The 12,004-nt window shown below is 60.0% G+C and overlaps 2 protein-coding genes across 4 annotated transcripts; one reads left to right on the forward strand and one right to left on the reverse strand.

Moving 5' to 3' along the window:
* Window positions 1-679: 679 nt before the first annotated feature.
* GARIN5A (golgi associated RAB2 interactor 5A) lies at window positions 680-5,501 on the reverse strand. Of its 2 annotated transcripts, none has more exons than XM_069457399.1 (5): window positions 5,250-5,501; window positions 4,938-5,038; window positions 4,413-4,543; window positions 1,205-1,478; window positions 680-886 (listed from the first exon to the last, which is right to left on the reverse strand). In XM_069457399.1, exons 1-5 carry the CDS (start codon window positions 5,317-5,319, stop codon window positions 830-832), a joined length of 633 nt encoding a protein of 210 aa, XP_069313500.1. In that variant the 5' UTR covers window positions 5,320-5,501; the 3' UTR covers window positions 680-829. The 2 variants fall into 2 exon arrangements, with proteins under 2 accessions (XP_069313500.1, XP_069313499.1); XM_069457398.1 differs by having other exon boundaries at window positions 4,938-5,137.
* Window positions 5,502-5,594: 93 nt separating this feature from the next.
* EMC10 (ER membrane protein complex subunit 10) lies at window positions 5,595-12,004 on the forward strand. 2 transcript variants are annotated; one of them, XM_069457397.1, is made up of 8 exons: window positions 5,595-5,774; window positions 6,696-6,768; window positions 7,417-7,526; window positions 8,626-8,730; window positions 9,070-9,251; window positions 9,397-9,490; window positions 10,459-10,545; window positions 10,749-10,814. In XM_069457397.1, exons 1-7 carry the CDS (start codon window positions 5,664-5,666, stop codon window positions 10,543-10,545), a joined length of 762 nt encoding a protein of 253 aa, XP_069313498.1. In that variant the 5' UTR covers window positions 5,595-5,663; the 3' UTR covers window positions 10,749-10,814. The 2 variants fall into 2 exon arrangements, with proteins under 2 accessions (XP_069313498.1, XP_069313497.1); XM_069457396.1 differs by lacking the exon at window positions 10,459-10,545 and having other exon boundaries at window positions 10,749-12,004.

Here is a 12,004-nt window from a genome sequence, read left to right on the forward strand (position 1 = left end):
CTGATGCTGGGTTGGGTGAAGTATCACCTCGCTCCCCTGCTGCTCACAGGGACACAGCAGGAGGAGGAGACGGGGAGGGCGCAAGACTTCAGGACGAGGCATGCCTCACCCACCCTTTTCTCATTGCCCCCACAGTGCCGCAGTGAAACTTCTCCCGCCGTCAAGACGATCAGCTGCTGTCCCAACCCCAATCCTACACCTCCTGGGACTGTGTTCTTCCCAGAGTTCTCATTGAGAGCAAAACAGGCTTGTCTCGGACTCTCGCGTGTCTGTCCTTCTTGAATCTGTAGCTCCGCCTTCCTCCTCCTGTGGGGCATCAGTCACATTCAAACAGACCAAAGTGGGGCCATCTTGGAACAGCTACTTTAGTCGGGGCGGGGGGGGGGGGCCGGGGGGACCACGTTGCCATGGCAACTGCAGTGTGGCTGGTGAACCCAAGCCCGGGGCAGCAGTTCTGGGACTAGCTGCTGGGAGCAGGGAGGACGCAGGCTGGCTGCAGGGGCAAAGACAGTGAGTCAAAGATGAACCCCAGGCCAGACTGAGAAGGCCGTTCCACTGAGGCAGCCGCGTCTGCGTGGTGGGCACCAGGTCTCAGTGGTGGCCCAGGGAGCGAGACACAGCGAACCGAAGACCAGGTGGAAGAGGCCGTACCGGAAAAGCTACTGCCAGGCAGCCATGTTGAATTGGTGACAGTGGTGGAACTGCTCATGACCTGGTTGTTGGTTCTTAAGTGGCCGATCTTTATTAACTTTAATAATTCATCTCTCTGGCCTGAGGCAAGGTACTTTGATCTCTAGTCCTCTGGTGACCTCAAAGGATGCTGGAAGAATCAGAGTCCCCATAGTTCAGAGGCCTGCGGGTCGAGTCTGGCTTCCATGGCTTGGAGCTGGGTGGAAGGGAGAGCTGGTTTCAGAGGAGTGACCAGCAGACAGAGCTGTGCTGGGGGTGGAGGGGGGGATTTTAAAAGGCAGAGGCCCCCAGGTTCCAGTGCCCCCACCTTCTGGGACTGGCTCCCCTGGGGGCCTCACAGGCTCGCACTACCCCTTCAGATCCCACTGCAGCAGGTCAAGGTGCGGGCGGGTGTGTGTGTTTCCAATTAGGACACTATGGCCACCTTAGCTAAGGGCCGCTCTCAGACACAGGCAGCCGGGCCCCAGCCTCTCCTCCCCGAGTCCCGCATCCCCTCACCCCCTCCTCCCCTCACCTCCTCGCACTCCAGCTGGGCCTCTGCGTCATCTTCCTCGTCGCTGTCAAGGTCCTCCAGTGCCGAGTCCTCCTGGGTGAAGGGCACGGCTCCCTGGGCCGAGTGGAAGCGCAGGCGGTAGAGCAGCCGCACCCACTGGCCGAACTCGCGGTCCCGGGTCTCCGGCGGGGCCCGCAGCTGCAAGTAGAAGGCGCGGCCGGTACGGAACTTGACCTTGAGCTGGCAGCGGCTTTCATCGTGGATGAAGAGCTGGACCAACTGCAAGGGGAACAGCCTGGGCGGACGAAAGGGGCGGCCTCAGGTGCTGCCCCACTGACTCAGCCTTCCAGGCCCCTGGCGCCCTTGGGGGCGGGCGTCCCGCCATGCCACCCCTCCCCCGGCCCAGAGGAATCCTTTTTCACTTTCATTGCCTTTTGAATTTAAGTCCATCCTCAACTCTCTTCCAGCCACACATCCCCTTTTTGCTCCCACTGGTCCTCTCTCCTAAACGCCAGACTCGAATATGCAGCTGCCTGCTTGACATTTCCATCTGCAAGTTGGGTCGACCACCTGACATAACTTGTCCAACAACCGAATTCCTGATCCCCCGGCTCCACCCCCAACCTACTCCTCTCGGACTTCCCCATCCTAGCTACATCCCCCAATTTGCTCGGTCAAGAATCTTGGCGTCGCCCGATTCGACGATCTCTCTCACACCCTCATCCAATCATGCCACCAAATTCTGGTGGCTCCACCTTTAAAATGTATCCACAATCCAGCAACTTCTCACTCCCTTCCTGGTCCAGCCACTAATTTCCGCCCTGGGCTCAATGCCTCAGCCCTTGGCTCCTACGGTCTGCGCCCCACCAAGCCGCCAGAGGGCGGTGGTTAGCACCTCGGACAGCTCAGTTCCTTCCCGTTGCTCCCAGCTCACTCTTAACTGCAAAGCCCTCACCAAGGCCCTGTGGGATCTACTCTTTGTTCCCTCTGCCTCATCGCCCGCACCTGCAGCCACACTGGCCTCCTCGCTGTTCCATAAACACGCCAGGCTCACTCCTACCCCAGGACCTTTGCACAAGCCATTCCCATCACCTGAAAAACTTTCTCCTGCCACTCCCATGACTCACCCCCTTCATCTCCCTTGCATCCTTCTCAGGAAGTACCTTCTCAGGGAGGTCTCCCCCAGCCTATCTGCAACCACACCCACCCTGGCAGACCTCCCCATGGCCCTTCCCGGTCTTATATGGCCCCATAGGTCTCTCCCCATCTGATGACTTATCATTTATTCTGTCTGTCTTCCCAGTAGAAGAAAGTGAGCTCCTTGGGGGCAGGAATTTGGGCCCAATTTTGTCCAGTGCTGTTCTCTGGTACCCAGAGCTGACACACAGCAGGTGTTCAGCCCATGCATAGCAATATTACTTCTAGGAATGGATCGCACACACTCCCTCACACCTGGTCACAGATTTACACAACACGGATTTCCCTGCCACACTGGTTGTAACCCCAAGACAATGGACAACCTCAGTGTCACTTAGCAGGTGACTTGATTATTGACCCCCAAATGGAAGAATAAGAGCTGATGTTTACGGAGCACTTATTCTGTGCCAGGTGCTGTTCCAAGCACTTTGCATTTACTCAGTTTATCCCCTGACAGCCCCGGGAGGTGGGCTCTCCTCTTATCCCCACTTTCCAGATGAGGAAACCGAGGCATAGGCAGGTAGGGGAAGCCTGGCCAAAGCCAGTGAACAAGTGAAGCCACGAGCTGAACCCAGGCCATCTGAAGGCAGACAGCTGTTCAGGGACATCCCCTCCTATACTAAGAGCAAGAGGCTGGCACAAGCTTGATGTCCAGGACCCCAGAGCTCACTCAATTGTGTATGTCCAAACAAGTCTGTTGGTTGTACCCATGGCCAGATGTGCAGGGACACAGTGCTGATGATGGAGTGGGCACTGCAGAGAGGTGGCATATAGCTTGTGTCCACTGCTGTTTTTAAAGAAAGGGTGGGCCCACATGTGTGCCTGTTGGAAACTGCTTCGGAATAGCTCAGGGCTGCAAGTTGGTTAGACAGAAGTGAGGGGCCAGGGGATGAGTCTTGTGGCCAAGTCTGCAGAGCAAGTGCAATGTTTTCACTTCACTTCGGGAGGCGGGGGTCAAAGCCACCACTCAGCACAGTCATTAGTGTTCTTCTAACTGCAGGTCATGGCTCAGTGATTGGTAAGGTCAACTGGTGGAACAATTAGCATTTAAGGTAAAAGAAATAGTGTAGAAGAGGAAACATCCCAGCGTACCATCCCAGCCTCAGAATACTGCTTTGTGAAAAGTTTTTAACTTGGGGGCAGAGGCGGGGAGATACATAAAGGCTGTAAGTAGCCTCCAGCACTTTCAGATCTGAAGCTGATTCCGCCACAGAGTTACAAAAAACCTTTTGGATTTCAGACCTGCAAAGGATTGTGGACCTGTGTGTGTGTGAGACAATGTGAGTTTGTCCTTCCTTCATTCCTTCCCTTCTTCCCATCCTTCTTTGCTCCCTCTCCCTTTTCTTTTCTCCCTCTCTCTCTTTCACTGTGAGATGTTGTCAAAAAAGTGAAAGCTGCCGGCAGAATATTTCTGTAAATATACTACAAGCATGTAAATGTTTCAGTGTTTGCAGCTGGAGTTGGGGGTAGGAGTCTGGGATGGGCAAGGGTATACCTTGCACTGTGTTTGTTTTCCCTGTGGGTTTGCATTACTTCTTCAATGAAAAACTGAGACCCAGAGGGACAGTGTGTAGCAAGGCGTGGGGGCTCAATAGTCCTAAGATAGGAAATCACAGGGAGCTTGAGGTTCCAATTCCAGCCCATTCCTGACCCATTGTGGGAACCTGGGCAACTGGCTCCCTGCTCGAAGCCTCAGTTTACCTCTTTGGAGAATGGAGCTAGGGAGCGCACCTGATGAGGATATGAGGTCAGAGATGAGAGCATGTGCATGGCCCCGGGTGCATGTGGCACGCAGCAGACACTACGTAAGTGGTCATTCTCCTGACCCCTGCCGGGGTATAGCTGAGGACTGCCCCCTTCATGTCTGTCTAGTCCCTGTTTTCTGGCCCCTGAGGGTTGACCTGTCCTTGTTCTCCCAGGTGGACCCCAGCCCAGAGAGGGCTGGCAGCCCATCCAAACTCCTGGCCCTGGGCGTGGTCTGGATGCCCAGAGCTTAGGGAGGAGGAGGTCTGGGCTCGGTGGGGGCAGTCACCCGAACAGCTGCAGGTGTCCGTTCTCCTTGGCAGGGCCTGCCAGCAGCAACAGGTCGGGGAGTTCCAGGGCTGGACTGGAGGCTGCCACCCCCATGGTGACCTTGTTGGCAACTTCTCCTAAGCGGGTCACCTGGGGCCATAGGTCAGCGGTTAGAAGCAGGACAGATGGGGGGGGGACAGAACTGGGAAGGGATCAGAGGTCAAGAATCTTGGCAGGGTAAAAGGTCATGAACCAGGTAAGTTGAAAATCAGGTTGGGGGGCCAAATATCTTGGGATTAAAGCTCAAGAATCATGTGGGTGTGAAGTCAGGGAAACTGAGGCAAGGGAATTAAAATCCGGGATTCATAGAGACGCTAAAGGGCTGGAGGTATGGGGAGGGGTCAGAGGTCACACAGAAGCTGGAAGTCAGGAATCCCACGAGGTGGCCATCATGGGGAAATGGTCAGAAGTAGGGAGAGCAGGGGTTTCCTATGTCAGGAGGGCAAGGGTCAGGCTGAGGCTCTGGGGTCCTGGGGCTCCACACCTGCACGAAGTTGCTCTCAAAGATGGGGAAGTCTCGCAGCTGGTCGAACTCGCCGCTCTGGAGGTGGCGTTGGAGCCGTCCGGGACGGCCCGTGGGATAGGCTGGAACCAGGGGGCGTTCTAGAGGGTTGAGGTTCGGGGGTCTATCCCAGGAGGCTGGGCTTGACCCCCGCAGCAGGTAGGGGCCGGAGCCGTCCCGCTCTGAGGAAAAGGGTATCTGATGTCTCCGAATTGCTGGCCCCATCCCTTACATGGTCCCCTCACTGATTCCCTCACCAGGTCCAACCCCTCCTGGTCTGGCTCTGCCTCTCACCTGCCATCCCACCTGGTGCCGCCTCACCTGCTCCACCGAGGGCCGGCCTAGGCTCACGCCCCCGCTTCATCGCAATGCTCCCGCCCCTGGAGCCGAACGTAGGGAGGAGCCGGCGGAGAAAACAGAAGGCGGGGCTGCGGGCACTGTGACATCACAACGCGGTGGACCGGGCTGAATGACGTCACCGAGACGCTGACGCCAGTGGTGGGGACGTCACCGGAGGGGCGGCCCTGGGAACCTGGGCGATTGCCCTGCAGACGCCTGGCCGCCAGAGCGGACGGACGGCAGTGCGCAGGCGCAAACAGCCAGCGCCGGCAGCGCCGGCGCACAGGCGCCAGGAGGAGGCCCGTTCCTCCCGGCGTGCTCCGCGGCTCTCGGCTTACACCGGCCCCTGGGCTGGTGGAGGGGGCTGCGATGGCGGCCGGTGCTGGGGCAACTCGGCTGCTTCTGCTCTTGCTGTTGGCGGTAGCAGCGCCTAGTCGGGCCCGAGGCAGCGGCTGCCGGGCCGGGGCCGCTGCGCGGGGGGTGAGTGCTCATTAGCTCTGTACAGCGGCCGAGGTCGACGGAAGCTGTGGGTCTTGGGGCTTTAGGTGGGTTAAGGTGGGGACGAGGTTGCGCAGGGCCGAGAAGGACGAGGTGAGAGAACCGCGGAAAGCCAGGCTGCAGCCACGCGCGCGCAGCGGAGCCGCGACCGGACCAGAGGCCGCGGCGACTGGGAGAGAAAAACCAGAAAACAGTTCTGAAGGCTTTTGTCGTGCATATGTATGAGGGGGCGGGGCTCGGATGGAATCTTGGCGAATCGGACGTCGGGGCGGTTAAAATGAAAAAGACGTGGCGAGGGGCGCTTCAGGGATTGGAGAGGAGTTCTGTCCTTAATATGCATGAGGGGGCGGGATCTTGAGCTTGCACTTAACCTTTAATGTGGAAATGGGGTCAAAGGTGTGAGGGCGAGGGTAGGTTTTGCAGAGGCGGGAGTAGTTTGGCGAGCTGGAGGTCTTGAATGTGCTTGGTAGGGGCTGAACTCAGGCTGGGCTGTTAAGGTGAAAACGAGGCATTTTGGATCTTAGCATGGAAAGGAAGCCCTGGGAGAGAGAGGGTGTGTTTTAAGTTATGATTATTTATAGCACAGGGTGTGAAAGTGACCTGGGGATAGTTGCCTTGGGAAGGAGGTTAGGGGAGTTTGTAGAGTCTGGTTTTCTCGGGATCAAAGAGCCCGGATTATGAATATTCATGAAATGGGGTGGTTCCCTTGCGAATGGGGGCAAGTGTCAAGTGTTTTGGGTTTTTTCTTCCTGCCTCTGGTGCTTGAATCAGGAAGGCATCAGTGATTGAACGTGAATATGAACATAAGACTCCACCCTCAGCCTGCCAGTCTGTCCTGGGGTCTGTGGGTCCTGCCCTGCTGAGGGCTTGGGTGGTCCTCACCTATGCCCTTCTCTCTTGCAGGCTGGGGCAGAAGGCCGAGAGGGCGAGGGCTGTGGCCCGGTGGGACTGCTGCTGGAGCACTCGTTTGAGATTGGTGAGTCCAGCAATTTCCTTTTCAACTGGATACTTACCTGGTGCCCTGTGAAATCAAGACTTGGGGTCTGGGTGCTGTCTGGTGTGAGGCACACCATCCATTTACTAACAGCTTTGCCCATGGTGGGGTGTGGGAGGGGGACATGGCGAAGAGAAACACTGCCTTTAATGCCTCCAGACCTGTAAGACAAATCCCGGTTTCAGAACGGTCAGTGAAGCGATAATAATTTCCGAGCAGACTTTTCCAGGCCTGTGGGGTTGGGCCCTGGCGTCTGCACCATGAACAGCTCCGCTGATTCTGACACAGCCGGGCTTTTGGGAGCTCCTGAGCTCTGCAGCCTTCATATTTTGGGGAAACCGAGGCTCAGGGAGGTTACGTGACTGCCCTTGGGTCACCTGGCAAGGCAGAGGCAGGACTTGAGCTTTGGGGTTCATGCATCTGCCATGGGCTGCCTTGTGAGGTGAGAAGGCAGGACATGGTAGGGTTGTCCCCAGTTTGCAGATGTGAAAATGGGGGCTCAGGTTGGGGAAGGAACCTGGTCACTCTTGGTGGATTTGACCAGACCAAGATTTGAATCCAGGGCTCCTGGCTCCTGCCCGGGTTGAAGGACGCATTTGGGGGTGGTCTCTGAGCCCAGGCTCCCCACAGATGACAGTGCCAACTTCCGGAAGCGGGGCTCACTGCTCTGGAACCAGCAGGATGGCACCTTGTCCCTGTCGCAGCGGCAGCTCAGTGAGGAGGAGAGGGGCCGACTCCGGGTGAGGTGGGGACCCCAGGGCTGGGCCGGGGGTGGGGGTGTCTGGTTATCTCTCCAGCTGCCCTGCTCTGGTCCCCTGCAGCTCACCCCCTAGGTCTAGGTGGGGCCCAGCGCCTCCTGCTGCCCTCACTCTCTGTCCCCCGATGACTGCCCCAGGCTGAGTGGTGCTGTGGCTGGCCTTAGTGTCAAAAATGTGAGGTGCCTGCCTCGGGGCCTGTGCCTATGCTGTTCCCTCTGCCTGGCACACCTTCTTCCCCCACAGGGGTCACACAGCTGGCTTCTCCCGTCTTCCAGAGTCAGCCGAGATGTTTCATGATCACTTAGGGCAAGATTTACTCATGAGGGGAAAGAGATCCTCAAAATAGCTGTGGTTAGACAAGAGGTCACTTCTGTCACCTGCTTTGTGGCCTCCTCAAAGGCCCGGGCTCCTCCCAGGCCCAGCCTGAGCCTCCCTGGGGTGGTGCAGGGAGGCCCCAGGGCTCTGGGCCATAGGACAGAGGGGGAGAAGGAGGGGCAGGGGACAGCATCTTTTAGGGACAGTTTGCAAAGCCTGCACAGTCTGTTTCCACTTCTGCCCTGTTGGCTGATGTAGCTACGAGGGAGGCTGGGAAACGGGGGCTTTATTCTGAGAGCCGTGTGCCTGTGGGCACTCTCCCCGCGGAAGGCATCATAGTGAGGTTTGCCTGACCAGCCTTTCTGCATGGTCCCATGTGATTTTGTCACAGGTGTCCCCAAAGAGAGTTTATTGCTTGCGTACTGGCAAATCCAGGTGTGGGGCAGACGCCAGGTGTGGCTAGATCCAAGTATAGAGAGGGTGTCCTCAGGACTCACTCCATCACTGGGCTGGGCTCTACTCTCCTTATCCCTCCAGGTAGGGTGGCCCCTGGTGCTCACGGCCTCACCCACCAACTGGGCCACCCAGTGCATCAACTGGGCCACCCAGTGAGAAGAGGCCTGGGCAGACCCAGGGCAGCCAGGCAGGGAGTGAGATGCCAGTGGGTGAGACTGGGGAAGGCCTTCCTCGCTGCAGCTTGTGGGGGTCACAGCCTGGCAGGGGTCAGCACCGTCCCTCGCACCAGCACCCCCTACCCGCCCTGCAGGATGTGGCAGCCCTGAATGGCCTGTACCGTGTCCGGGTCCCGCGGAGGCCTGGGGCCCTTGATGGCCCAGAAGCCGGTGGCTACGTCTCTTCCTTTGTCCCTGCGGTGAGTTGGGGATGCGGACTAGCCCCCCATCCTCGCCCCTGCCACCCGCCTCAGCCTGCTTCCACCGCTGAGCCCCTCGAGGCTCTGGTGGCTGCAGAGGCTGGGAAGACGCAGACCCGACCTTGCCCAGTCTCCTGGTCCGGAGGGGTGGGCCTGGAGGTGGGTGCTTCAACGTGAGGACCCTGGGGAGGCTGTTGAGCCTGGGCTTGTGCCTGAGGGTGGCAGGGAGCCATGGAAAGGTTTGGAAAGATGCTTTGGGGGTCCTGTGGTGGGGGCAGGAAGCTGGGGGGGCCTGGGCAGCAGCCCCTGCTCTCCCCCTCACCCCACACCTCCCCACAGTGCTCCCTGGTGGAGTCGCACCTCTCAGACCAGCTGACCCTGCACGTGGACGTGGCCGGCAACGTGGTGGGCGTGTCGGTGGTGACGCACCCTGGGGGCTGCCGGGGCCACGAGGTGGAGGATGTGGACCTGGAGCTGTTCAATACCTCGGTGCACCTGCAGCCGCCGGTCACGGCCCCGGGGTGAGGACGTGTGGGGCATTGGGGGTTCCTCTGCCTTTGCGGGTGTCTGCTGGCTGCCGCCTGGCCCTGGCCCCTTCCCCTGCAAGTCCTGGTGGCCTCAGGGTATGCAAGTCCCTGGACTCGAGCTGCTCCTCTCTTGCCCCAGCCCAGAGACAGCGGCCTTCATCGAGCGCCTAGAGATGGAGCAGGCCCAGAAGGCCAAGAACCCCCAGGAGCAGAAGTCCTTTTTCGCCAAATACGTGAGTGGGGCTCCCCCGGCCTCCCTGCCCCCTTCCTGCCAGGCCCCTGGGGCGCGGTCCTCCCTGTCCCTGTCCACAGTCCCCCACCCAGCTCCTCTCTGTTCCTTGTCCTCTGGGCCTCCTACGCATGGGGCCTCTTAAACTCCCAGTGCCTCTGTGCGTGTCCCTCTGTGCATGCCCCTCTGCACCTGGGCTGAGCCCGGGCCCGGACGTGGGGGGCTGAGGGCCGTGGAGTGCCTACCCCGCCGCTGCCAGCTGGAGGGAGTGGTCCTGGGACCCGGCGTGCTGGGCAGGCACAGGCACAGGAGTTAGAGTCCTGCTTGTGACAGACAAGAGGCTCGTTTGGAGGAAGAGAGTGAGGAGGAATGGGCCGGCTCTGGGGAGCAGGCCCGAGCCAGGCTGGAGGGAAAGGGAAGGGACAGAGGTTCAAAGGAACAAGGGAGGCGGCAGGTCCTGTGGGAGGTTGCGCAGGGAGGCAGAGAGAAGCAGCTGTGAGGCACGTGGCCCTGGGGACAAGCATGGGGGCGGGTGGCAGCAGGGTGCCCGGAGGGCTGGCATGGAGCTCGGGAGGGAAGGGCCCATGCGGCCGGAGCCCGAGGCCAGGCAGGGAGGCTGGGGGTGCTGGAGGGGCGGCTCTGTGGGGAAGGCCACTTCCACCCGAGCCTCCAGTCTGCCCTCGTCTGGAGACTGGTGCTAGGTCATGGCACGGGCCCAGGGCAAGCCAGGGCGCCACAGGGAGGCCGGTGTGGCCTGAGGGGGAAGGGTGCTGGCAGCCGGTGGTGCGAGCCCGGCTCTGCCGAGCGCCGTGCCTGGAGGGCCCAGTGCTGCTGACGTCAGCACAGTCTAACAGCCGCAGGGAAACTGAGGCCCAGAGAGGCTGAGGCCTTGCCTGCCCTGGCTCTGCCCTGCCGCTCGCTGGGGGGTCCTCCTGCCCTGCCAGCCCTGACCTGCGTCCCCTCCCTCCTCAGTGGCACCTCATCCTGGGGGGGGCCGTGTTGCTCACAGCCCTGCGTCCTGCTGCCCCAGGGCCCGCGCCGCCGCCGCAGGAGGCTTGAGTGAGGACCGAGACCCCCTCCCGCCTCCGCCCCTCCCGCGCCCACAGCCCTCCCCCACCCGTAGTGACGTAGTGGACCTGGGCCCCCTCCCTTCACTTGGCCTCCCCTTGTGCTGGCTCTACCTCCCCCCACCACCCCGGGCAGGTGACACCCACGCTCATCCCCTCTCTCTGTCTCTGTGTGTGTCTGTCTGTCGTCCGCAGTGGATGTACATCATTCCTGTCGTCCTGTTCCTCATGATGTCAGGAGCGCCGGATGCCGGGGGCCAGGGCGGGGGTGGGGGTGGAGGTGGCAGCGGGGGCAGTGGCCGGTGAGGGGCTGGGGCCGGTCAGTGCCCCTCTGTCGCCCAGAGGCCTTCCTCCCTGCTGGAGTCTCCCATGTCCTTGGCCATCCCAGGAAGGATTTGCCAGCCCCGCCTGTGTGTCCGTCCCACGAGGGGAGGACAGCCCCCACCAGGAGACAGCATGCCGCCTGCACGAGCCCCTTGCCCTCTCTGGGCCTCTGCATTCCTGTTGACAGAGCAGTGGCTGGATTCTGGGCCCTTGGGCAGGGACACCCAAGTCCCTGCCTCCCCTGTGTCCCCGCTGTGGCCCCAGAGGCTTCCCTTTGCCCTCAGGATAGCGTCCCGCCTCCTGGGCCACTGGCGGCTCCAGCCTCTCCGACTTCGTGCCCGCCCCACCCAAGCCCGCGCAGTCTGGGAACATGCCGAGTCCTCTCCAGCCTCCGTGCCTTTGTTCGGGGTGGTCTCACCCTCCCGCCCCTGGCCAGGTAGATGGCCCTGTCCAGGCTTTCCCCCGGCGCCCCCCTCGCTCGTCTGACACTGGTCTGGGCCCCTCGAGAGCACGAGGGGCACTGGCTCGACTCCTGCCCCCGCCTCTCCCCGGTGCAGATAGAGCCCTGCCCTCAGGACGCCAGGCCCTAGGTGGCCTCTGGGCTGGAAGGAAAATGTTTAACGTAAAAAAGAAGCAAAGCAAAACCGACACTCAGTGGAGTCAAGGGCCACGTGTTGTACAAGAACCCTTCCCAGCTGTCCCCTTCCCAGCTGTCCCCTTCCCGGCTGTCCCCTTCCCTGCTGTCCCCTTCCCCGGCTGTCTGCTCTCAGCAGGGTCTGAGCAGCCCACCTGGAGCGCGGCCTCTGCGAGTCATCGCCCTCCCTTTTAAATCTATTTCAAAACATTGACAACATACTGAAATACGTGAACGTTTTGAAAAGTTACAGCTTCCGACAGCCAAATGCAACTGTAGTTTTGGCTCGAGACGGCCGTGGTGTGCAGGCTTGACTGAAATCCACTGTTCATTTCATATGTTACTAAGGAACAAGAAAATGGCCGTCCTTGTCGTCGTCCTCGCCATGTAACGCTCAGCTGTGTCGTGTGGCAGTTTATTATTAAACTGTTTCCCAAATGTGCGACATTCCGCTTGCTTCCTGCTTTATATGGTTATAAATAGTACCACAGAG

Source organism: Eulemur rufifrons, chromosome 24 (genome assembly GCF_041146395.1).
Source record: "Eulemur rufifrons isolate Redbay chromosome 24, OSU_ERuf_1, whole genome shotgun sequence".
NCBI lineage: Eukaryota > Metazoa > Chordata > Mammalia > Primates > Lemuridae > Eulemur > Eulemur rufifrons.